Below are 23,922 nucleotides of genomic sequence, written 5' to 3'. Positions count from 1 at the left end.
AGCTGACGCGCGCGGATGAGGCGCCCATCGCAGTACCGAGGTTCGAAAGCTCCGAGCGCGCGCTCCCCGGTGAAGTCAGCGTGACACGACCGCGGCAGCATGTGGCTTAACGAAACGCTCCTCGCGCTCATCTACTCGGTGAATCTCCTAAGCAGTACTCAAGCTGCGAGAAACTCGCGACGTCCGCACCGGCATTCCGCGTTTGGCGCTTCTATGACTGCGACTGGTACCACGACCCTGCCGACGACAACGATAATACAGTCTTTGGATGAGAACAAGTTCGAATACGACGAAGGTAGGATTTTGAGGAGGTGGTTTGGTGTGCTTGAGGATCATTCCAATCTCGCTTGGTACTGTACTAATGGGCATTCGCTGCCGTAATGATATTATACTTAGCACTTCGAAAGTTGATTCGTTACTACTTTACACACGAATGATTAACGAAAATTGAATAGAGATTTTGATTTGAGGCTTCAAGCAGATAGGAACTATTGGTAGTACTTTTGTTAAATAGAATATGACTGTCTGATCCCTATCTGCCGTAATTTTACCTAACTTTGCTTTTTTACGACACTTTTAAATTAACTGAACAAACGGCTTTCGTATACTTTATAAATTGATATTGATATTCAGAACTTTATCTCTTTTCTGATTTGTTTTATATCGACTGAAGAGTATCATTTTACACGTAAGTCGAATATTTTACTTAGTCTGGACTTTTACTTAGTCTTTATAGTAAAATATAAAGTTACAACAGAAGATTAGAGTGGTATACAGATAGAAAGATAGATAGATAGATAGATAGAGAGAGAGAGAGAGAGAGGGACAGAGAGAGAGAGAGAGAGGGGAGAGCGGGAGAGAGAGAGATGGAGAGAGGGGGGGGGGGAGAATATAATTAAAATAAATATAATCGATACGAAATTATTAATATTATACAATGGGTATTACTTACTATTAACTCAACATTAATGTTTAATGTAATAAAAACACGTGTAACCATATTCGTTAACGGTTTTACATATCAATTTTTAATCATATACTATAATATATGTATTCACCTATCGTCTAAAAATTATATTATGCAGGAGCGATTAAAATAATCTGTATGTTTCTTCCAGTTTTGTATTATCTTTCTTAATACTTACTAAGAATATTATGTACTAACAAAAGAAAAGTTATAAAGTAGACGTGGTATTTGAATTTTAATACACCTATTCAACGTATAAAATATCATTAGGTAAAATGACAAATATTTTATTGTTCATCTATAATTTTTCATGGTGCTTCATTATTATTAGATACTCAATATTATTATATGCTTTAAAACTAATATTTGTAGATTATAAAATAGAAAAAATGCTATTTTTATACAATTACAACATTTTATTAAATCGTCATTCTTTAATTATGCTATAATTATTCTATAATTAATCATAAACATTAATTTCATTGTTAATATTAATATTAATATTGATTTTGGACATTATTCTTTTATTTAATACACTATTGAGTTCGTTTGATCTAATAAATTAACTAACTTAATTTATTGTCACTTTGAATTCGGTTATATTATATTATATATATAAACTGTATAGTTTCAATACAATAAAATTAATCATTTTCTGCAAGTTGCAATATATAATTAATATGGAATCCAAATGTGAGTGTTATATTTAATGTTATATTTTTCTTTATTATTTTTTTAATGTTATCTAATGTATACATTTTTTAAAGAAATACAATAAAAGTAGTCATAAATTTTAAAATGTATTTGATGTACTTACTGTAGTAAGAGATAGACTAACTTACTAGTAATATACTAGTAATAAATTGAATTCAGAAATAAAACAATATGTCATTGTTGTGCAATATTCATTCCATTCATTATAAAAATTTTAATACTTTATTTAGATTGTAGATGATAAAACACTGTGGATAAGTCGTGGTATTGCCGGAGAAATCGGTATAATACAGACCAGGTGAAAAAATATTGTTTTGAATGAAGATTTTAATACATATCAAGGTGTTTCTATAAATTGTAATACTCAATCAGAATTGGTAAATTTGTATTTATTGATAGTGTTAATGATCGGTATGAATAGTTATTAATATACGTTACGTTAAGGCTTAAATTATGTCCTTGTAGATTCGGGCATAAAAAAATGGATTGAAAATGCAACAATATTTAGAATTTTTATGCTGATGAAATCAGTATCGAATAAGGGAGCCTATACATAGAAAACATAAATTGGCAGAGTATTGGTGAAAAAGCGCGCGAAAACGTTGTCATACATAGTAGCTAATACATCACGTGCGGCTGCTGGTCAATACCATCATTAATCTGCCAGTTGACTTGAAGACACAACACGTCTGTATTTTCAAGGAACTGATAGTATAGACGATAAAACCATAAAAAGAAGAGTCTATATTATCTACTAGTGCTTCGATAACCCCGAGCCAAAGAGAAAAAGTGCCGAGAAAAAAAAGTCGAAACATGCACGAATGACGGTCAATGATGCGAGCGTATAAGTTTGTCAAGTTATCAATTGAATATCTGTACCTTTAAACTAGCATTTTTAGGTAAAAAATTGAGCGACGTATATCCTTCTCCTAAAACCCGAACTTTATAAACTTTTTACCGGAATATTCAATCGATTCGGTGACTTATTTTCTAATTTTAGTTAATAAAATAATATTAATTTTATTAATTTTAAGAGGATGAAATTTAGATTGGTAATTGCTGTAATTAAATTTTTTTATATATACTTACATTATGACTTAATATGGTTAAATAGTTGATATATTTTGTCATTAATAAATTTAAAAACTGCATATCATTTTCAAAAGTTTTTGAGTATATCAAAAAAGGTAAAAAAGAAAATTTATGAAACTTTGTTCAACACTTTTTAGGTATATAGTTTATGTATATATATATATATATATACATATATATGAATATACACACACGCGCGCGCGCGCACTCACATTATCCAAGATGTTTCGAATTTTATTTATTTCAAATCTATTTAACATTTTATGTATTTTCTTGATTTATGGACCTGATGCTTCTTATCAATAACTTAATAGTGGAATAAAATTTCAAAATTGAAAATCAAAAAATTTCTGAAAGCTATAACTTTTTCGTGCATATATTATTATATTCTAATTATATAACTTTTTCATATAATTGCATTTATCACGTTTTGTTTTCGAAAAAAATGCTAATTTCTTAATATAATAATCAATAAAATGACGAAAACTTATTAAAATACATTTAATTATTTAATTTTTACTGTATAATTAATATGAATTATTTAACAATAATTATTAAATTGTTAAGTTTTATTATTAAATAATAATTATTAAAAAAAATTAATTTTTATGAAATTAGACTTACATTCTTATATTTACAGCAAGATATTACTTGAAAAAAAAAGCTAATGGCTTGAACTATAAAATACACATGCAACATTTACGATTTCAGATGTTAAGACTATTTGACATATTCATGTAATTTAGATGATAAGCGGACGTTGCACTAGTTTTCTAAGATGTCGCACTAAATTTATTACAAATAATTGCATAACATGCGCGTATCTTCGTGTGAATATTACTTTTAGTCTTTTGTCTACTCTATTTCTTGTACTTTAATTTAATTGTGTTTATCAATGGATGGAAATATATCGAAATAAAATAGATAAATGCCATATCATTTTCTTTTTGTTTAAAAATAGCATCGCCTCATACTAATATGACATTACTATTTATTAAAAATAATATTAGATGAAAAAAATTAAGAAAACATAAAATCCGGTTGATTTAGCAGTTTTCCTTTTCTTTTACTTTACGTGTACACTTTACAAGAGCAAAAAAATTCTTTTGTGACGTCAATTCATTTATGCGAAGGTAAATTTTTTCTACTTTAGAATATGTTCTATACTATAGAAATTATTTTGAATTTATTTGATTCGTTATTAATATTTGATTAAAAATTCAATTTGTAATAAATTTATTAATACGTCCGTCATTACAGATAAATAATAGAAGAATAAAATAATATATTCGACAAATTTTGAATACTCACTGCTTTTAAGGAATATTTATAAGTTTTTAAAAACTATTGATTCATTTATACAAATGAATGATTTTAATCATGCACATACTCAATGGATGACAGTCAAATAGATCTTTATTTTATACACAATTTTTCAAGATTTATTTATTTAAAAAATTATACTATATTGTAAGGGTATTAAATAGAATTAAAAACTTATTAATTTAAAAAAATGTGCAAATCTTAAATAACATGGGTTAAATGATTTGTTTCTTACAATTGATAACTTAAAAATGAGCTTCTATTTATTTTGAAATTTTCATTTATATTCGAGTTAGAAAAATTATTAATAGAAGTGTTCGAGAAAAATATACTACTTTATCGTATATAATTTATATTATTTTATATTCAGAAAATAAGCATAGCGATTGTAGTCGTATAGAATTTGGTATAAAGTAGTTTATAAATTCCTTGAAATTTTTAATTTTCAAAACTTGTAACGTAAATTGAATTATAAATTCTATTTCAAGCGACGATTAGAATTTTTATTAAAAACAAAGATAATAAACTTTTTTGCTTGCATTTTTTCAAAGATGATTTGCTTTTACAATTTTGATTTTAGAAGATCATTTAAGGCTAATTTTGAAATGGAAATGCTCGACAAACTACAAAAATTAATTGACTTTCTATATTTTAATTTTTTATAATATTTAGAATTTAAGTTTGTAAATTGTAATATTCATTTAAATTCTGCACATATACATACTTTTCGATAAATAAATCATTAAATCAATTCGAAAATATATAAATTCGAAAATGAATAAGAAATTATTCATGCATAAATTATGTATATATGAGTTTGTATGAGTTCAAATTATTGTTAAATTTTATTCATTAATAAATTATTTATTTTTACATTTTACCAATAATGATGGTTATATTCATAATCAATAGAGTTAAAGACGATTTAAGCGTTATTTAATATTATGCATTTATCAATGTAGGTCAAAATTTAGGTCATTTTAATGTGCAAAATGTTTATAATAATATTTCAAGTGTTTGTAAGGATTTTTTCGGATATCCCATGCTGATTCTAAGTTATTCATGTATGTCTGACGCCAGGGAATAAAGTGCGGCTATATGCGCCATGTTTATCACGTAATGGATGATACTTTACTATAAATATTTTCTTCAAATTTCAAAGAAAATCGAGCAATAAAATGCAATGACGCACCAAGTATTATTGCTATTTCGGGTCGATTATCTCTGCAGGTCAAGATGCACAACGATGTTGCTTGAACTTTCCCAGACACTACGTCAAACGTTAATTTATTAAAAGTTTATGTGCGTGAGCAATTATCAAAATCCATTTATTATTTCTGATGTCCCTGTTAAATAATAAATTGATTGACATAATTACTTCAAATTTGTAGCAACGTTTCTACATACATAAGAGGGAGAAAAGAGAGAGAGAGAGAGAGAGAGAGAGAGAGAGAGAGAGAGAGCGAGATTAATGAATAGTATTAGTTTAAATATAATTTGCAGATGTTAACTACACTATTACAATGTTTTACCGACCGATTACTATGAGTTGCTTAAAATTCAATTCCGTTGTACATAGTTCTACAAAAAAGAGTTTCTAGTAGACTAATAGATTAAAGAAAAACATTTTATTTCATATTATATTTATATAAATACTTGAAAGAAACGCTGAATTGAATGATAATTATTATGATAGTTTAATTTTTATGTATCATTTTAATGAGAGTTTTCCAAAATACGAACATCAATTTGATTTTTACACTATAAAATTATCTCCCTAATTGCATGTTGTCTAGGTATTATTCTTATAAATTTGAATTTTTATATTATTTCAGTTATCTTTTTTGTATGAATTATTATTTCATAAGCATAATTCTTTCTACATTTTATGTTTCACTAATTAAAGGTATCCGTAAAAAATCGTTATAATAAAATGTTTTAAAGATGTATTTGAACTATCTGCTCATGGAAAATATGAGCGCCTGTGTCAAGCAACCGGATATTCACATGAATCGAAAGGTAAATCATTTAATAGGCTTTTTAACTTTTCGTTGAAAACGATAGAGAAATTATTATAATTGTTTAATACATTACAATTATAAATTATTTTATTAGTTTTTATACGGTATTTAAACATAAAAGTTAGTATAAATGTTAGAAGAATAATGTGACAACAAAATATTTAATTAATATATTTTGAACGTATCTAATCGAAACGGACAATAAAATTATAAATGCCATTCAATAATAAATTAATTATTATGATTATAATTATATTATATCTTATATTATTAAGCAGATAACATAGTCTTTGACATTTAATGAGATTTATTTTTATTTTTTTCAGATGAATACGAAATATTCCTTACTGGTAACAAACATGTTCTATGATAAGTTGATTTCTAATTTCACTTTCTTTACAAGCTTTTTGCAACACGCTTACTGTTTATCATTTGTTCTATTTTTAATGTTATTGTTATTAAAATTGATAAAATTGTGGTTTGATATTTCTTACATATTTATTATTGGTTTGGGTTTAATAATAATTTTTGACAAATTGGTAATTTGATTAAGTAATTTTTATAATTAATGGCAGTTAATGAATTCATTTAGTAGAATATAATCAATCAAACTATTTTAAAAGCAACTTCCAACGAAACAATGATTATTTTGGTTTTCTTTCAGCCGAATAAAGAGTATTGTTGGCCGATAATAAACACCTTCAATGATAAGTTTTTTAATAACATATTTAATAAATTCTTTTGCCATAAATTAATTATTAATTGTTTGCTTTACTCGTACTTTAATATTAGATTATACCATTTGCTATTAAACTGTGATTATTTCGGCATATTTTAATTTATATTTATTTAATGCAACTATCTAAAAGACTAAATTTAGTAATTTCTGTGATTTCAGCAAAAACAAACGAATATTTATATTCATATTGATATACATGCTTTTTATTTTTTTTTTAACATATCATTAAAAATATCAAGTCCCATTAATTGATATAAGTTTTACTGTAATTAGTATTTCATATTTCAGCTTAAAATTCTTTCGTAAAGCATTATGACAACAAATTAATAAACGAGTAATCAATTTTTCTTATAATTTAATGCGAGCTTGTAACTCATTTATTATGAATTTTTACTCTGTAAATTGATTTATCTGTTTAATTTTTTTCGTCATATCTTTAATTACTTTTTACCTTTCAATTTTTTTCGTATTTACTAATATTTAATGTCAAAATAAGCTTTACTTTATGCAGATTTTTTTAAACCAAAAGAAAAACGCTTTGTATCTTAAAATCAGATCTGCGATCTGATATGTTGATTCTTTTTTGTATCAAAACGTTTGGAGTTTATGGTAATACTATACTTGGTTGCGTTTTCTTTCTTCAAAATCACAATTCGTTATTGTACAATGGACTCTTAAAGTTGAGTAGTTGCGACATTAATCCAAAATCGCTCCTTTTCAGAGTGGTACATGTGGAGGTGTTACCAACCCTTTGGCTGTTTTTACATAGGATCTCCATGGTCCGGTGGTAGTCGACCCGTATCGACGTTTCCCGTTCGACCCGACAGTATTAATCCACATTTTATGCTCTACACTCGTCAGCGTATCGACGATCCACATCAACTGATCATCGATGATCTCAGTACCATAAGAAATTCACCTCTCAGGAAACGCGAGAATTTATACTTTATCATCCATGGCTACTTGGATAACGGAAATAAGACTTGGGTTCTGGTGAGTTACAACATTTCCTTACCGAGCCTGCTTATATTTATAATATCGCATAGTGATAATTTAGCAATGGATTGCGGGATTATAACGAGAAATCAAAAATATCAGAAAAAATTGTCACTCTGTCCGAGCACTTGCACTTGAATCAGTCGATAATGTCAGTGGCATCGACAGTTTAGAAAATAAGCATTGAATTTATCAATACTTTATATAACGTCCAGTGATTAAGGTCAGATTTTCCAGTTAAAAATGAATATTTTTTTGCTAATACTTAGCCGAAACAACTGCAACGTGTAGCTTAAGCTTGATTTGAATTTTGCGAGCTAATAATTCCTTGAGATTTATGATGGTCAGTACCGTTAACTATTGCCATTATTTCGCAGTAAGCGGCGACTTTGGTACGAGGGTCGTTTTAACGTTCGATTTCATTTTTACGAATAGCAAATTTCTATAACAAACTAATAAAAAGGCCCACGCACAACTTTCCAGAGAATGATGCGGGAGTTGCTACAGCACGAGGACGCCAACGTCATTGTGGTGAATTGGATCGGCGGGGCTGGACCTCCTTATACCCAGGCGGTGGCGAATACGAGGCTCGTCGGGGCAATGACGGGCAGATTGGCCTCTCAATTAATCCAGAGAGGAAATATACTGCCAACCCGATTACACTGCATCGGGCATAGTTTAGGCGCACACACCTGTGGCTACATCGGATATAATCTGCGTGTGCAGTATGGCTACAAGCTCAGCAGGATATCGGGTATCCTTTATTTATATTAATATATGAAATTTTGAGATGTAGAAGAAGCTGATCGATTCGCGCGAATTATGTATTATATTCATATTTGTTAGTAATTTTTTATAACGATCAATCAAATTATAATTCGGGTAAATCGACTGTTTTGATAAATCGAGTACGGGATATATTTCTATTGATTGGGTTGATATTTACTTGAGGTAGATGGAATTTTATAAATTATAATCATATTGGATGATTAATTTTTAATTTATTAGTAATAATTTTATCATTTACTAAAAGGACTTCAATTCATTTTTCTTCTTGGTTATTTGCCGCTATGGCAGCTCCTACTCCTGTATCATCTTCGGTGCATTCTTCTACTGTAGTTATTGCATTTATCTATTAATTCGCTGTCTTTATTTAATGGAAAACAATAATTATTTATTGGAATATATTAAAGTTAGAGTATTGATTATAATTAAATTTTATAGGCATTTCAGCTGTTTTAGAATATGATTTAAGAAAAATTATTACTTTTATACACATCATCTCAATATATTTGCGATAGAACAATATGATTTATTATTTTTTCATTTAATTGTTCATGCGATTTTTAAATCTATAATATTTATATGTTCCGGGATGATTGTTTGTATAACAGGAGATAAATAAGATATTCGAATAATAGGGAATGGAAATAAGATAATAATGCCTTTAGCATCAACAATTTAATGGCTTTAAGATTTTCTTTGTGTGGAGTATCTTTTTTTTCCGAATATTAATCTAAAGATAAAATTTCAGACAGATTTTATTAGCGTTACATACAACTTACGATGCCCATATCCTAAACGCGATTTTCCGCATTAAATTTAAAAGTACAAAATATTAAAAAAATATAATTAGTAAATTGCTATATTCTCAAGTTAAATCGAATTATTTCGTCTCCTCTCTATTATTTATTTGGCTATTGGTTTGGAACGCGTCAAGTGTTGAAAACTTTAAATCTGCAAGTTTAATTTATATCTTAATCGTGAATCTAAGGAAATATCACTTGTTATCAACTCGTTTCTCCATTCAAATCTTTAATTATTTTCGAATCTGAAAGCGAATAAAGACACACGTTAATTTTATATTTTCTTTCATTTATTTGAATCTATGATTTTGCATCTGATATTTAATAAATTTTCTATAAAAATTTTATCTAAATTATTCTTTTATAATAATTCGCAGTTGCAATGGCAATTTCCAATGTGTCGCTTAATTTAGCGTTCGGTATAAATAAAATGATAGATATATTAGATTTTAATATTTGCCTAATTGGTCTAAATTCATTAACCGCAAAAAGCTATTATTATAGCATGAGTGATAATAAATAAAGACATTCAGTTTCCTAAATAACGTCGCGAGTCAACCGAATGTTGAAAATATAGCGTTTAAAGAGCAATTAAAAATTTATTTTAATATTCACTTATCTTTTATTAAAAGAAAAATCAAACGATTGAAGTTTTTGCGTAGAGTATTAGTTTATAATCGCCGATAAAGTCTTTCCTTTATCTGTAAATTGTTACAAACACATTGTATATATATATATATATATATGTATATATAATTGATAATCAAAATATAATTACGTAATATTATAATAAGTGAATGTTAATACGTATGATCCGTGTGCGTGGCTACGAGGCTCAGATTGTGGCCTCAAATACTTTCTTAATTCTTATCGATTATTAAATAAACGTAACGATAAATTAATCTTCTTTTGCGGCTATTTTGATCAGATTGCAAATATAACCTTTGGTATTTAGCCTCTGTACGCTCCTTGCTAATATGAGCAGAAATTTGTGTTACTTCCACCATTAATTCAAGATCTTTTGACATAAATTTGAAAATTATCCTCGCCAGCGAACTCAAACGATTGACGTAATCGACAATTGATGTTATCGATAAACAAATATTATAACGATAAAATACTTTAGAAAACATGTATCACAATTATCGACGAGTTTATTATTTTACGAACGAGTGATTTTTACATCTAAGAAAATGGGAAAATATTTATGATTTGGATTTCACAAGGCTCGGCAAAATAAATCCAGAGTCTGCGAGTCGATAAATCCTCGTGTGTCGCTGTAATATGCGCACGAGTAAACACAATCAAGAATCCAATTAATCGCCTAGTACGGCCATCTCATCGAAGCCGTAATACTCAACGCTTCGGTCGAAGTGGACGCGGTGAATTAAGAAAATTCCAACGCAAAATCCAGCTTCTCTTTAGATCGGTAGTGCTATAATAATCTGCACTTTACAACCAACCATCGACATTCCAATTTCATACTCCGCGCTTGCAAAATTATCATCGCATGCTAGATGTCTAACGGCCCGTCTATTCGATGCGGTAAAAAAAGTTAACAAATCGAGGCACCGCGGCAAATGACGTTACTCAATTCTGGCGGCGACAACGTTCGATCGAATTCGCGAGGCTCGATTGTAGCTCGGCCGCGCCGTGATTCAGTTGTCCATTTTCGCGAGACACCGGAAACGCACGAATATGCGCGTAGACGGACGAGCGGGAGGCGATCGATCAAGGTATTACGCTCGCGAGGAGTTGGCAGCGCGAATCGTCACGATTAGGAAAATAAGTAACCGAAAGCCAGGAAACGACGGAGTAAAAATGTGGACAATCGTTCGAAGGATACTTTGAATTCTTAGCGTCCGAGTCATGATCGTCGTCGTCGTCGTCGTCGTCGTCGTCGTCGTCGTCGTCGTCGTCGTCGTCGTCGTCGTCGTCGTCGTCGTCGTCGTCGTCGTCGTCGTCGTCGTCGTCGTCGTCGTCGTCGTCGTCGTCGTCGTCGTCGTCGTCGTCGTCGTCGTCGTCGTCGTCGTCGTCGTCGTCGTCGTCGTCGTCGTCGTCGTCGTCGTCGTCGTCGTCGTCGTCGTCGTCGTCGTCGTCGTCGTCGTCGTCGTCGTCGTCGTCGTCGTCGTCGTCGTCGTCGTCGTCGTCGTCGTCGTCGTCGTCGTCGTCGTCGTCGTCGTCGTCGTCGTCGTCGTCGTCGTCGTCGTCGTCGTCGTCGTCGTCGTCGTCGTCGTCGTCGTCGTCGTCGTCGTCGTCGTCGTCGTCGTCGTCGTCGTCGTCGTCGTCGTCGTCGTCGTCGTCGTCGTCGTCGTCGTCGTCGTCGTCGTCGTCGTCGTCGTCGTCGTCGTCGTCGTCGTCGTCGTCGTCGTCGTCGTCGTCGTCGTCGTCGTCGTCGTCGTCGTCGTCGTTGTCGTTGTCGTTGCCATCGTGCATCCCCCGCTTCGATTTAGCCTCCGAGCCCGACCATTACCCACCTGATCTTCACTTCTCTTTCCCCTCGCCCACCTACCTCCTTCCTCTTCCCTTCTTCGTCAATTAGGCTGGAGAAGCACATCGAAATCGCGGCGAGAGGTGAGCGGCCGGACTTTGCAAGGCCGAAGAGCGAGAGAGAGAGCCACGAGGCCACGTATCATTGGGTTCGTGAGACGGGAGAGAGGAGGTAAACGACGATGCAAACGGGCTGGCCTTCCGGAAACTCGTTCCCATCTATATTCCCCGAAGCTCCCACCCGTGTGTTACGATGGGTGGACTCTAGTTGTTGGCCGACGAGGGCCAATGGGGGGTTGGGGTGGGGGCGGTGGTGGTTGAGAATTGGTATGGCGGTTAGGGAACGGGGCAGGGAGGTGGTGGCGGCGGTGACGGCGGCGATGGTGATCGGTGGCTAATCAATGGGTTCGATTGGCGTAGGAGAGCGGCGGAGCGCGCGAGTCGTTACGTAAGCTATCGATCTCATCGGGAACTACCAGGGCAGCAGAGGAAACGAGGGTGTAGCGGCGGCGCTCGGATATGCGGCGCTCGGTGCCCCTTGACGAGGCTTGAGCCGAGCCCCTACGCGGCAGCAGAGCCCAAGTCCGGCCGGCCTTTTAGACAAACCCGAAGACAGAAGCGAAGTAAACAGCGGTAGTAAGAGAGCACAAGGAGAGAAGAAGTGGCAGGACCAAACCTCTCGGGAGGCTCAAAATTCCGAGGGATGTGGCGGCGCTATCGATTGCTCCAGGGTTTTGGCGCGTGGGACATTACACGTTCCCGTGTCCTGTTGTCGTTACGTAGGATGGCCTACCAACGAATGGACGACCTGAAGTGGCGCGGCGGGCGTAGCTTGAAAGTCGAGAGTCGTAGGATTGTCGTTGGGAGTGAGAAATTGCCGACGTTTGTTAAGTGATTTTATTGTATGGATGAGAGAATATCGGGTAAATGGGACGTAATATTTGCGAATGACGTAGAGATTCTTGATGCGTGTGTAGTGTCGTGGGACTGAGAGCGAACGGGACACGACGACTAGACACTTCCTTTTCTTTTCTTTCTTTCGCGTTTCTCAAAATAAAATGCAAATTCATATATCTTTTAATGGGTTAATTATTTATGAAATATCATGCTCTTGAAATTTAGAACTTTCATTGATTTGACAAATTCTATTGTTCTCATTACATTGTCGAGGCAAATACATTTTATGTATTACTTTTATATATTAGGTTTTTAAAATGTCTAGTACTTTATGGTTTTTCTTTAAATGTAGTTTGATACATAACGCTTATTAAATAATTATTAGATTATTTAGATCATCGTTAATACGATTTATATAATTTTAAGGTTTGCTTTTGTAATAATAGCTTATCTTTACAATATACCTGTCGACCTGGTAATTTATATTAGTAGACCACCTATTATTCCCCAATTCTTAATTTACTATATTATAATGCATTAAATGTATTAAATATGAAATTAGACAAGTATCTGTATTAATAAGGATAAATAATTTCTTATTATATTTATAATCGTAATACTTTGAAATCATTATAATTTCATGTAACGTTGGGTGTAGAAAATCTCCTTATTATCGAATAATTGAAACATAAAACTGCATCGACCCTTAATTTTATTATATCGTACAAGATATTTTGTAGTTTGTCAGTATTTTCATGTTACATAATAAACGAATTACCATATTTAAATTAAAATTTTTTGATGTTTGAATAATAAGGAGGTGCGAAAACTTTAACATACGTGGGCACATTCCCATTACATTTCAATCTCATTCTTCCTATTTTTTCATAAATTTTAGGAATAATAGATATAAAGAATTAAATGAAACAAATCTATTTCTACAATTAAATAATCAATAAATTTATTAGCTGTGCGTGAAGATAAAACATTATTATATTTTTTTAACATACGCCAATGAGATTAATCATTATATAAAACGACTTATTATTCCGAGTGATAAATTTTATGATTTTTAAATCTCGCAAATATTTGAAAAATAGGTATTTCATTTTAGTAAATTAATATAATCAATTATAGTAAGTCTCAAATTATTATAAATTACGTAATTATTTTAAGACCCCAAGTCGTTGATGGTTTTGTACAATCTAATAATAACCAAGCTGATAGTATAAGTAAGCAATGCTTTATAATTTCTCGAACGCATTATTTTAATTAACAATAAATACTATAGGTATTACCGATATTATTTTTGAAAGTATTTTAAACAAAAGAGTGTCTAATGCTTGGGACAATTATTTATATGTTGTTCGATAAAATTAAATTTGTTGAATTTGTAATTTAAAATTATAAAGAATAAAAAAAAATGTAGTAGTGAATGATGATTTTTTATTGGTTTAAATGCCACTTTCTTTTTTTTTTTTTTAGATCTTATTTAATCATTACGTAAACTGCCATTGCAATTAAAAAAAATTTTAATATAAATTTATAGCTTTCAGTTTCAAATAAGACTTTTAAGGAAAATTAAAAATCATAAACTTTATATTTACCATTAAGAAATATTTATTTGTAGGTGATATTACTGACCGAAATCTCCGATCATATGTTGAAATTTTTTTAAATATAAAAATATAATATTTAATGATTTTTTTTTTTAGTTATTTACACCAACTGCAAAATGTTCATTTTATTTTATATTATATAAACAGTGATTTACAGTAAACACTTATTAATTAAATTTTTTCTCTTTTTTAATATACATTTACGCGAAGAATTTCATGAGTGAATTATGTATGAATTGGAAAAATTGTATATACTTTATATAAATTAGACAGTATGTAAGACAAATCTATTTTTATTATACTTATAAAATGCTAATACGCGATGTAAGTTTTTATTGGGCTAATTATTGCTATAAAATAAATTGAAATTTATTGTCCGTAAAATTTACTAATAAAACTTTTACAATCATTCAGAACATTTTTCGGACAAATAGCATAGATTTTTAGGTAGGAGTTGCAAGTATTTACATTTGGAATCAGTCGAGCATCTTTCATTTATCGAAAGTGTAACAAAATAAATTGGCTGAAATTTGATGATTATTGTTTATTTTGTTTACAACCAGTCAAGAATAGTGGTTAGTATTTTATACTAATTAAACATGTTAGTAAATTTGTATAGAATATGGTCTTCATTAAAAGATGACAAGTATTTATAACGAAATATTCGTATAATTGTTACTATTGTTTTTGTTTTTGTTTTTAATATTACTAAACTATCGCACTTTTTATATGATATATTTTTTTAAAAGATTAAATAAAAGATTAAATAATGAAATTATTAAATCTTATAATATTCATTATAAATGCATGACAATAACTCAGATGAAAGTGAATTGTATTTACTTACAATTAAGAGATATTTTTGCAAATTACATAAGATTGAATTTAAAAATTCAAATAACACGCATTCCATATTATATTATCCCAACTGTTTGCTACTCTTCTTACTTAACGAAGATCTGCAACGTTGCAATTGTATGTAATTCGATGGTTTTTTTTTCATATCGATAGACGAATCGATTAGTATGGTTATTATATTAAAATGTTAATTTAAAGTCGTTACACCTTCATTTGCCGTATAGTCAATCGATGGTGAGACAACGCAAAGAGACGTTTTCCCAAATATGCAATATCTAGCTACCAAAAATTGAGCAAACGACTGTCAATCGCAGGTCTCGATCCAGCCGAACCACATTTTAGCAACACCTCCCCGATGGTGCGCTTGGATCCCACGGATGCGGACTTTGTCACTGCCATACACACCGACTGCAGTCCATTCATCAGTGGCGGACTCGGGATTAGTCAACCCGTGGCTCATATAGATTTCTACCCCAACGGCGGAAGAAATCAGCCGGGATGCAACGAAGGTGTCTTCAATTCTATAACGCTGGAGAAGGGCAGTTTATTTCGAGGCAAGATATTTAAGCGAAACGAATTTTCTGAAAATATTTTGAAGATTATATGAGTTTAATGTAGTCTTTAGTTTGGTAGGTGATTGGTGAGATATTGGCGGTTGATAATCATTAGCGTTTGTTGGGTATAGCGCTAAATACTACATTGCATATAAATATTATATTAATCGCATACGATGTATGCGATATTATTTGTTTAATAGGAGAGAAAACAATTATTTATGTTATATATATATATATATATATATATATATATATATTAACCGTATGAACTACCTCGGTTTTGTAAAGCTTTTTCAGCTTATTACGTACTTTTTAATTTAACAATAGTGTCGTTACATAGATACAACAATAGTGTGACATTTACATACAGTGAAAATGTCTGTATTAAAACATCTGTATGGGAAAGAAAAGCTTCTCTATTATAATTAACATAATTATGTTGAGATTGACACTATTGTCCGCGGAGGTGGAGTGGATCGATGGATCCGTAGTAACGAAATAATACCTTCTAGGAATAAAACGATTTCTTGGATGTAATCACATAAGAAGTTATGAATACTTCATAGAAAGTATAAACACGGCGTGTCCGTTCCTGTCGGTGCCGTGCACCTCGTGGGAGAAATTTCAAAACGGTAGCTGCTTCGATTGCGTCGAGCAACATTGTCCCAGATTTGGATTCAATGCCCAGCCAGGAAATTATCACGCTTCAACGTATCTGATGACTGGAAGGGAAAAGTCATTCTGCAGTGAGTCCATTTTATAAACTGTCATACTTCATAATTATTCTCCGATCCATCGTTTCTTCATGTATTGTAGCAGGTTTTTTGTGTTTTCAGTTGAAGCGTTCGGTAACGTGCGAATTCGTACGGCAATCGCATAAAAACGTTTTGAAACTAATGATTAAGCATCGAGTTTATTAGAGGCTTAATTGTTATATGCTATATGTCAAATCGACAATTATTTCAAAGAGAAGATTATTTAATCGGTGAAAATGATTAGTTCGTTATTTTTCGTAACGAATTAAAGCGCGATAAAACGACATTAATAAATTTATGATTATTTTCTTGTCTCAATGGCTTTCTTAGATCGTTAAATTATCGATCGCAATAATTATTAATATCATTTCATATTAAGCGCGAATGTTGCAAAATTTATTGGATATTATTTCACTTAGCGCTCGTTACTTTCCAAATTATAACATTACAAAAAGTACGTTGGGTTAATTTTCAAGTTAGTCTTTTGTTAGTACGTTAAATTTATGTAATTGTCGAATGTATAAGGGTAGATGCTATTTTAAAATTTTCATTTAACGACTATTTTTAAACTATCATAAATTACTTAATGCATTACCATTAGCAATGAATTAATCACTTGTAGCTGGAATAATAGTTATTTTTAATAATAAATATTAACGTAAAGCATTTGAGTATGGACATCACGATTCTGTAATTTATGGTTAATAATTGTATTGAATTCTTGTATCTTATACGACCTATCTAAGAATCGTATTCTTTTATTAGTGAAAGGCTATTAATTTAATAATAGTCTCATTAATAACATTCTCAATGAAATTATATATAAATAGTGGTTAGGAAAATTTTTTGGAAAAAAGCACATTCCCTCGTTTCATCTCACGTTTTTATCAATTCTTGAGCTTTTCTCTTGATACTTCATGCACTTCCTTTCCATCCCCGTACCAATGCTCAATACACTCCAATAGCTACGCTTAAAAATTCCTTATTGCACGCTTTACGCAATCACATACGTATAAGCGGTTTCCGTTGTATCAAAGTGCGCTAGATGTTCTCCATGAACCCTGAACTCATGACTTTATCAAAATGATTTAATGCTTCTTCCGTGGACGTATATACTCATTGTTTGTTCTGGTGTGTTTGGGCAGAGGCTCATTATCGCGTGACGATTATCATCTCGAAGACGAACGAGAGTCTGAGCTACGGTGGCGAGGTCGGGATGTTCGTAATACGTGTGATTGGGCCCAATGGTAAAACAACCGAGCGGATGTCACTCAGCGAGCATTCGAAGTACTACGAGCCCGGAACCAAGCATACCGTCGTTATACCCGGCGACGTAGTCGGCAAAGTTGAGGCCGTCGAGATCACCTGGGATTATCAAACTTCCATGTTCAACCCGCTCACGTGGAGGCTGCTCCATAAGCCGAAGGCTTACATCGACTCGCTCACAATCAAGAGCCTCGAGTTCCATAACGAGTGAGCATTGGTGATCGTTTGATAAATATTCGTCTTAATTTGAAATGAATTACTCGATGCACGAAATGGAGGCTTTTTTTTTTATTCTATAATTTAGCGATGATTAATGATCGGATTCAGTATACAACACGATGGCGTGTTTTGCTCGTAAAATCTAGCGCGATGATACGCTATGATTATTGGTAAAAGTACGCGAGAGCTTTTATTTTATTGCAGTTTGTTGATTATAATACTCTTCGTGCAATCATTACGGGAAGCCATTAGGATTTTGAGCAATTTCAAAACTATAGTCTCGATTACATTAGATTACGCGTGCAATCGACGTATTATGAATATGCAAAATCTTATAAATTTTATTTATAAAATTTGTTTGTAATGCGGCTGACCAATGTATTCATAGTGCAGAAGTAAGTGAAAGAATACAAAGTATTTTTTATAAAATTCATTACCCGTTTATAATTTATTTGCATAATTGCACATTGAGCTTTTAAAAAATAAAAATATTAGAAGTAGCTTTTTTATGAGATTTTGAATATTCATTGTCAAAATGACGTATTACTTTTCTAAGTAGAACATTATTATGAGACGATAGTAGCTCGATAGTATCTTTGCACAAGGCTGTCCAAATTTCTAAAATTTCTAAATAACGGATTAGAATAGATTGATTTAAACTCACAAGAATTTCAATACTTTTATACAGTTTTAATAAAATTTTAATAGATTTTAATTACCTTAGGAATTTATTATTTTATGAATCTAATAAGTTTATTTGAGACAAGGCTTAATTCATTGTCATCTAAATACGTAGTTTTTGAATGGCCGAACCTCGCAATTTCTTACTTTCTATCAAAATGTGGATATGCTACGTTAGCTTAAACAATAGTAAATAAGATAATTGCGCAACGCATTGAATATTATAGGCTACATTGAATATTTTTGTTCGGACTATCTCACGTACGAAGTCACTTTCTTTCGTTAAGCCATAATCTCAAATTGTAGTCATCAAAGGTATTATCGATAAATCGAATTATTAGCATCAATTTATTAGTTTCGATTACGTTGTAAGATGACTTGATCGCGATTTTTATCTTACGTTTTTCGACGCACAGGAACCATCACGAGGTCATATTCAATATTTTGTATTCAACGATTCATTTATATTCAACGATCGTTATATTGCTAAAATATGTAAATATCTATCATAAAATTATGATAAGAATTTGTAAATGATAAGTGTGCTTATGTGTTTGTAAAGAACTGTGTCATTTGTTGTGCCACCACTTACAACAGATGCTTCATTAAAAGAAATATATTAAGTGAAAAATGAATAAACATGTTGAAGCTTTGGACTCAAGCCTTGGGTTGTATAGTCCTGCGCGAGATTTTCGGGTTTGATATCCCTCCATGCATTTTTATACCGTTTTTAACCGTACGCAGTGGCTTACGTGCTTTGTTTACCAATCTGCTGAAAGCTCTCGAGCACGCGCTATCTTACACTATTATATTAAGCATGATGTCGGTGTTCGGTAACTTTAATGAAAAATAATGAAAAGTAAAAATACCGAAGAAAGAGGCCTCGTTAATGAGCACTAAACATACGACAAACGAACTCAGGCTCCGTTCGGCTGCATTTCAGGATCACCGTCTGCCCGGCGAACACAAAGACACTGGTGGCGAATGAGCCACAGATGCTGAAAGAGGAGAACTGCCAGTATAGCGAGCTGAATTTCGTTGCGACGTGAGCTTATCGAGCGAGGGGAGAAGAGTGACATCACTGAAGAGGATAATCGCTGGATCGCCGTGCGACAATTCGACCAGGAAAAAGAAAAGACCGCGGGGGAGCTTCCGCCGGCGGCTTCGGCACACAATTTATTTGCACTCGATGTCTCGACGACCTTGGAACGGAGCGCCGAGATATAAGTTAAAATAATGCCGTGTCAGCCCTTAGCATACTACGCTTAATTATAGACGAGCTCTATAGTGATCGACAAGGATTTCGCAATCGGTGCTCCGAGGCACGATAGATGAGCGAATCTCTGAGAAATATTGAATCGCGAGGTAAGCGGGAAAATCGGGGAATTCGCCGACTGGGAGAACCTTAACGTTTAAAAGTCTGCCTTACGCTACACTGCAATATTAACCAAAGTATAGAATTTTTATGGTAGAAATATTTATTATTAAGGTATAGATCATGTAACTTTCACCCGTAGCGACCGAAATGGATAGTATTACTGTGAATCTGCTTTCTATTTCGTAACCGGTAACGAGGCGTAAATCCTAAGAAAAGTAAACGCCAACCCACGTCAAGTAGTTTTATAGTATTGTGTAAAATGAAACGTCACTAAAAATCGAAGCAGCCCATATCGATCATACATCATAATTATAATGCTTACGCTCCTCTTTATATCGCGACGTTAAAGAGAAATTAAATGGTCATTAGCATGTTATGGGATTCACGCTTGCACTCACTTTCTTCACTTTAATCAATAAACAATGTATGACAACGTATGGCCTTACGCACATCGTAAACGTCGTAGTAAAGAACTCTCGGAGTGTCGTATATTTGTCCACGCCCATTCTCGTTTTCTTAAAAAGTATAAATTACAAGGTAACTAAGAGCTACGGTCGATAACGCTTGTTTGCACTTTAGGTGAGTATATTGCGCACGTAGCGACTAAGAGTAACACCGAGACCTGATAAAAGCATTTGACGAATCTACAAGATTCTTAGGTCAAGATTAAGCCATCGAAAGCCCAGGCGATGGACTTTGTAACTTTAAGACCGGCGTGCTCATCGCCACGTTCAAGCTGCCACTATTAATAAGGCGGAAAGAGGCGTGTTATGTTTGGAAAAGTGCGCGAGCACGTGCTGGCACATATAAAGAGTTGGCGTGTCCTTTCACTGTGACACGTCCCCGCGGTTCGCGCGGTTCCTCTTCCCCTTTCACCTGGCCACTTACTTACTTTCATGCCCGCGCTCAGCAAAAAATCATCGCCATTGCCGACGTGCACTTTACGATACAAACCCGCGCGGCTAACACACCGATAATCAAGAGGCGCTCGCGAGTCTTCCAAAGAATTATTTACTTGCTGTAATGCATCGCATCCACTGTTGTCGCCAATTTTTTTCTTCATTATTTTTATGCGGTAAGCAATCATGGTTAGTTAACGTTCTAAGTTGGGTGTCGAGACGGTAATTGCCATTGGAAACGGCTGACGTGGGATAAATGTAGTTCTTAAATTAATTAACATTAGACGAATGAATTGGGTGATTGATTGTTGTGTCGCGATTTATAATTTATGATTTATAGAGAAGCAACGAATGGCCGCTACTCTTGATTATTCGTTAACTCTACGCAGGACATACGTTTACGATTACATTTACATGGGAATTATTTTTAAAGAGCTTACAAAAGCATCTATAATGTCGAGTACAAGCCATTCGAATGAGAAATATATCAACTAATGTGGAAATAAGTGAATTAAGCTGACTTACGCTGCTTAATGCAAACATTAATGATGTTTGAAAAAAAATTTTCATCCCGCTGCATCCTTCAGCAAAATCATTCGTACATGTGTGTAATTTTTTTCATTCTTTTTTCTTTTTGACATCAATGATACTATATTCCAATTTTATATTTCAAATTTTTATTTTATACTCGATTGATTACTACACACATACTACATTTTACGTTCAGACGTTTAATTGCATTAACATCAGTAAGCCCAGGCCTAGCTAATAGTGTTTATAAACATAATTATAAAAAAAAAGAAGAAAAAAAAATTAACCATAAATATAGGGAATATTTCTAAAATATTATAGACTTATACAATAAAATTTCAATGTAATATTAGCCTTTTTCTTTTTGAAAATAATTAAAAATATTTATTATACTTTCATCAAAACTAGGATAAGAAAAACTTCATAAAATTAATTAAATCATAATAATCAAATGCTTGATTTATTTTCATACAAATGTGTCAAAATTTTGCTAGGAATTGTATCGACAATCTTGATTCTCACTGTCCGCATTGCAATTCTTCCTATATGTGTAATATTTATATAGATAGGATGTTTCTATTAAGTAAATGTGTTAAGAAAAATTTATTTACTAAATAAGTTCTTTTTTTAAACAAAATTAAATACTTATCAACAAAACTTAATATTAATGTATAATGATAGGAAACAATAAATCGTCAAGTATTTCAGATAATTTGATACTTGTGTATGCAGAAACTACGATATATAAACTCATCGAACAACAACGATAAAAATAACAACTATAATAACAACAATATGATAATATACAATTTGTACTGTCAACATATTAACAGATATTACTAATAATTTAATTTATCTGTACATGTAATTTATTTGTTTACATAATTTATATAAAAAATCCAATAAATAATAATTATCAACATTACAAATATTTTCTAATCATTTATACCTTATTCATTTATTTAACTTAATAAAATTGTATGTTGTGCTATCTTATTAGATTTTATAAATGTCAATAGAGTGTAGAATTTCTGTAAAGAAATGAAATTCTAATTAACTGATAATTTTACAAATTAACGATTATATTTCTTGAACTAGTTGGAATTTGAATTATAACTAAAAATTATTCAATGTATTTATCTTAAATTATATATATAATTATAAATACAATAAAATATAAATTTAAATAGCAATTTAATTAAGCAAATTAATGAATGATAAAATTTTATCCTATTAATTATGACTAATGATAATGATCTTATATTACACAATTTTAATTTTATGTATATAACGTACACGATTGTTTTTCCAAAACAATAATATTATTAAAACGATCTTTTAATAAATTTTTACCTCAATGTCATTGAGTAAGAACGTTAATAGCTTATTTGGAAACGTGGGCCTTAAATTCCAAGTTAACCTTTACGCAACACCTAAATTCATTAATAATATATTCTGAACTGTAAATTTTACTGTGTTCGAGGTTATTTTACGTTATGCAGTGAGAAATGCATGAAAATATTTCTTCAAATACCAATTGTTCGCAATACAAATGGATTTGCAAATTATTTTCAATTTTTTATTTTGGTGATTTGAATAGACTCGTTCATGAAATAAATAATTAATAAATCATGCAATAATGGCAAGAAATAATTAAATATGCATGGTTAATTAAATATATCAGTAACTTTTTAGAGAGACATTGGGATTTATATTGGTAATTGACAACGGTTTTCTGCCTTTCCCAACTGGTTGTTCACAGTTTGCTCGTAGCGACCAAAATTCACTAGCGTGTTCATAAGAAACAATTTCAGATAATCGCGACAAATTTCATTATTTCCATGATTATTATCTTGGAACATAAAAAGTTCACACATACACAGCCGAATACAATTTATCAAGGTCTTGGAAATGATATTAAAAGCCGAGGCAGCTTCAGCATGCAATATCATTACCTCGGAGCTGCCATCGCGTCTTCCTCCTGTGTATTTCATCTATTGACTATCGAGAAAAGCAAGTGACAGCAGCTGTCATTGCTTCATGACGCTAAGAAAAAAGGAAGATATGCTGGTGAAGCGAAGAAAACTATGCTCCATTAGACAATGCCCAGCTATTCCTAGTTTCGCAACATCGTTATTACCCGGAAAATTTACTCGCTCGCACACACTGACTCGACGAACTATGACAAACTCATGAACAATTATTAAGTTTGCTCCGACAAGTAACTAAGCTTGATTTACATTCTCGGCTCCTTTTTATTATTGTATTGATGTTCGAGTTTACGATAAAATATTTGCGTTTTTAATTCAAATTTAAAGTCGCCCGTTGGGTTGA

The 23,922-nt window shown here is 32.1% G+C and overlaps 1 protein-coding gene across 2 annotated transcripts; it reads left to right on the top strand.

Moving 5' to 3' along the window:
- Positions 1 to 20,760, top strand: LOC105360617 (pancreatic triacylglycerol lipase). 2 transcript variants are annotated; one of them, XM_011497565.1, is made up of 8 exons: positions 1 to 295; positions 6,444 to 6,467; positions 7,578 to 7,849; positions 8,336 to 8,606; positions 15,617 to 15,856; positions 16,372 to 16,605; positions 17,760 to 18,087; positions 19,724 to 20,760. In XM_011497565.1, the coding sequence occupies exons 1-8, from the start codon at positions 100 to 102 to the stop codon at positions 19,827 to 19,829; spliced, it is 1,671 nt and encodes a 556-aa protein (XP_011495867.1). In that variant the 5' UTR covers positions 1 to 99; the 3' UTR covers positions 19,830 to 20,760. The 2 variants fall into 2 exon arrangements, with proteins under 2 accessions (XP_011495867.1, XP_011495868.1); XM_011497566.1 differs by lacking the exon at positions 6,444 to 6,467.
- The last annotated feature ends 3,162 nt before the right edge of the window (positions 20,761 to 23,922 follow it).

Source organism: Ceratosolen solmsi, unplaced genomic scaffold (assembly GCF_000503995.2).
Source record: "Ceratosolen solmsi marchali unplaced genomic scaffold, CerSol_1.0 scaffold47, whole genome shotgun sequence".
Classification (NCBI taxonomy): domain Eukaryota; kingdom Metazoa; phylum Arthropoda; class Insecta; order Hymenoptera; family Agaonidae; genus Ceratosolen; species Ceratosolen solmsi.
This window is presented reverse-complemented; position numbering and strand designations above follow the sequence as displayed.

Coding starts and splice junctions, on each gene's coding strand:
- LOC105360617 (XM_011497565.1), top strand. CDS start 100: ATGTGGCTTAACGAAACGCTCCTCGCGCTCATCTACTCGGTGAATCTC. Junction 6,468..7,577: donor ATACGAAATATTCCTTACTG/GTAACAAACATG, acceptor GCTCCTTTTCAG/AGTGGTACATGTGGAGGTGT. Junction 16,606..17,759: donor AAGGGAAAAGTCATTCTGCA/GTGAGTCCATTT, acceptor GTGTTTGGGCAG/AGGCTCATTATCGCGTGACG.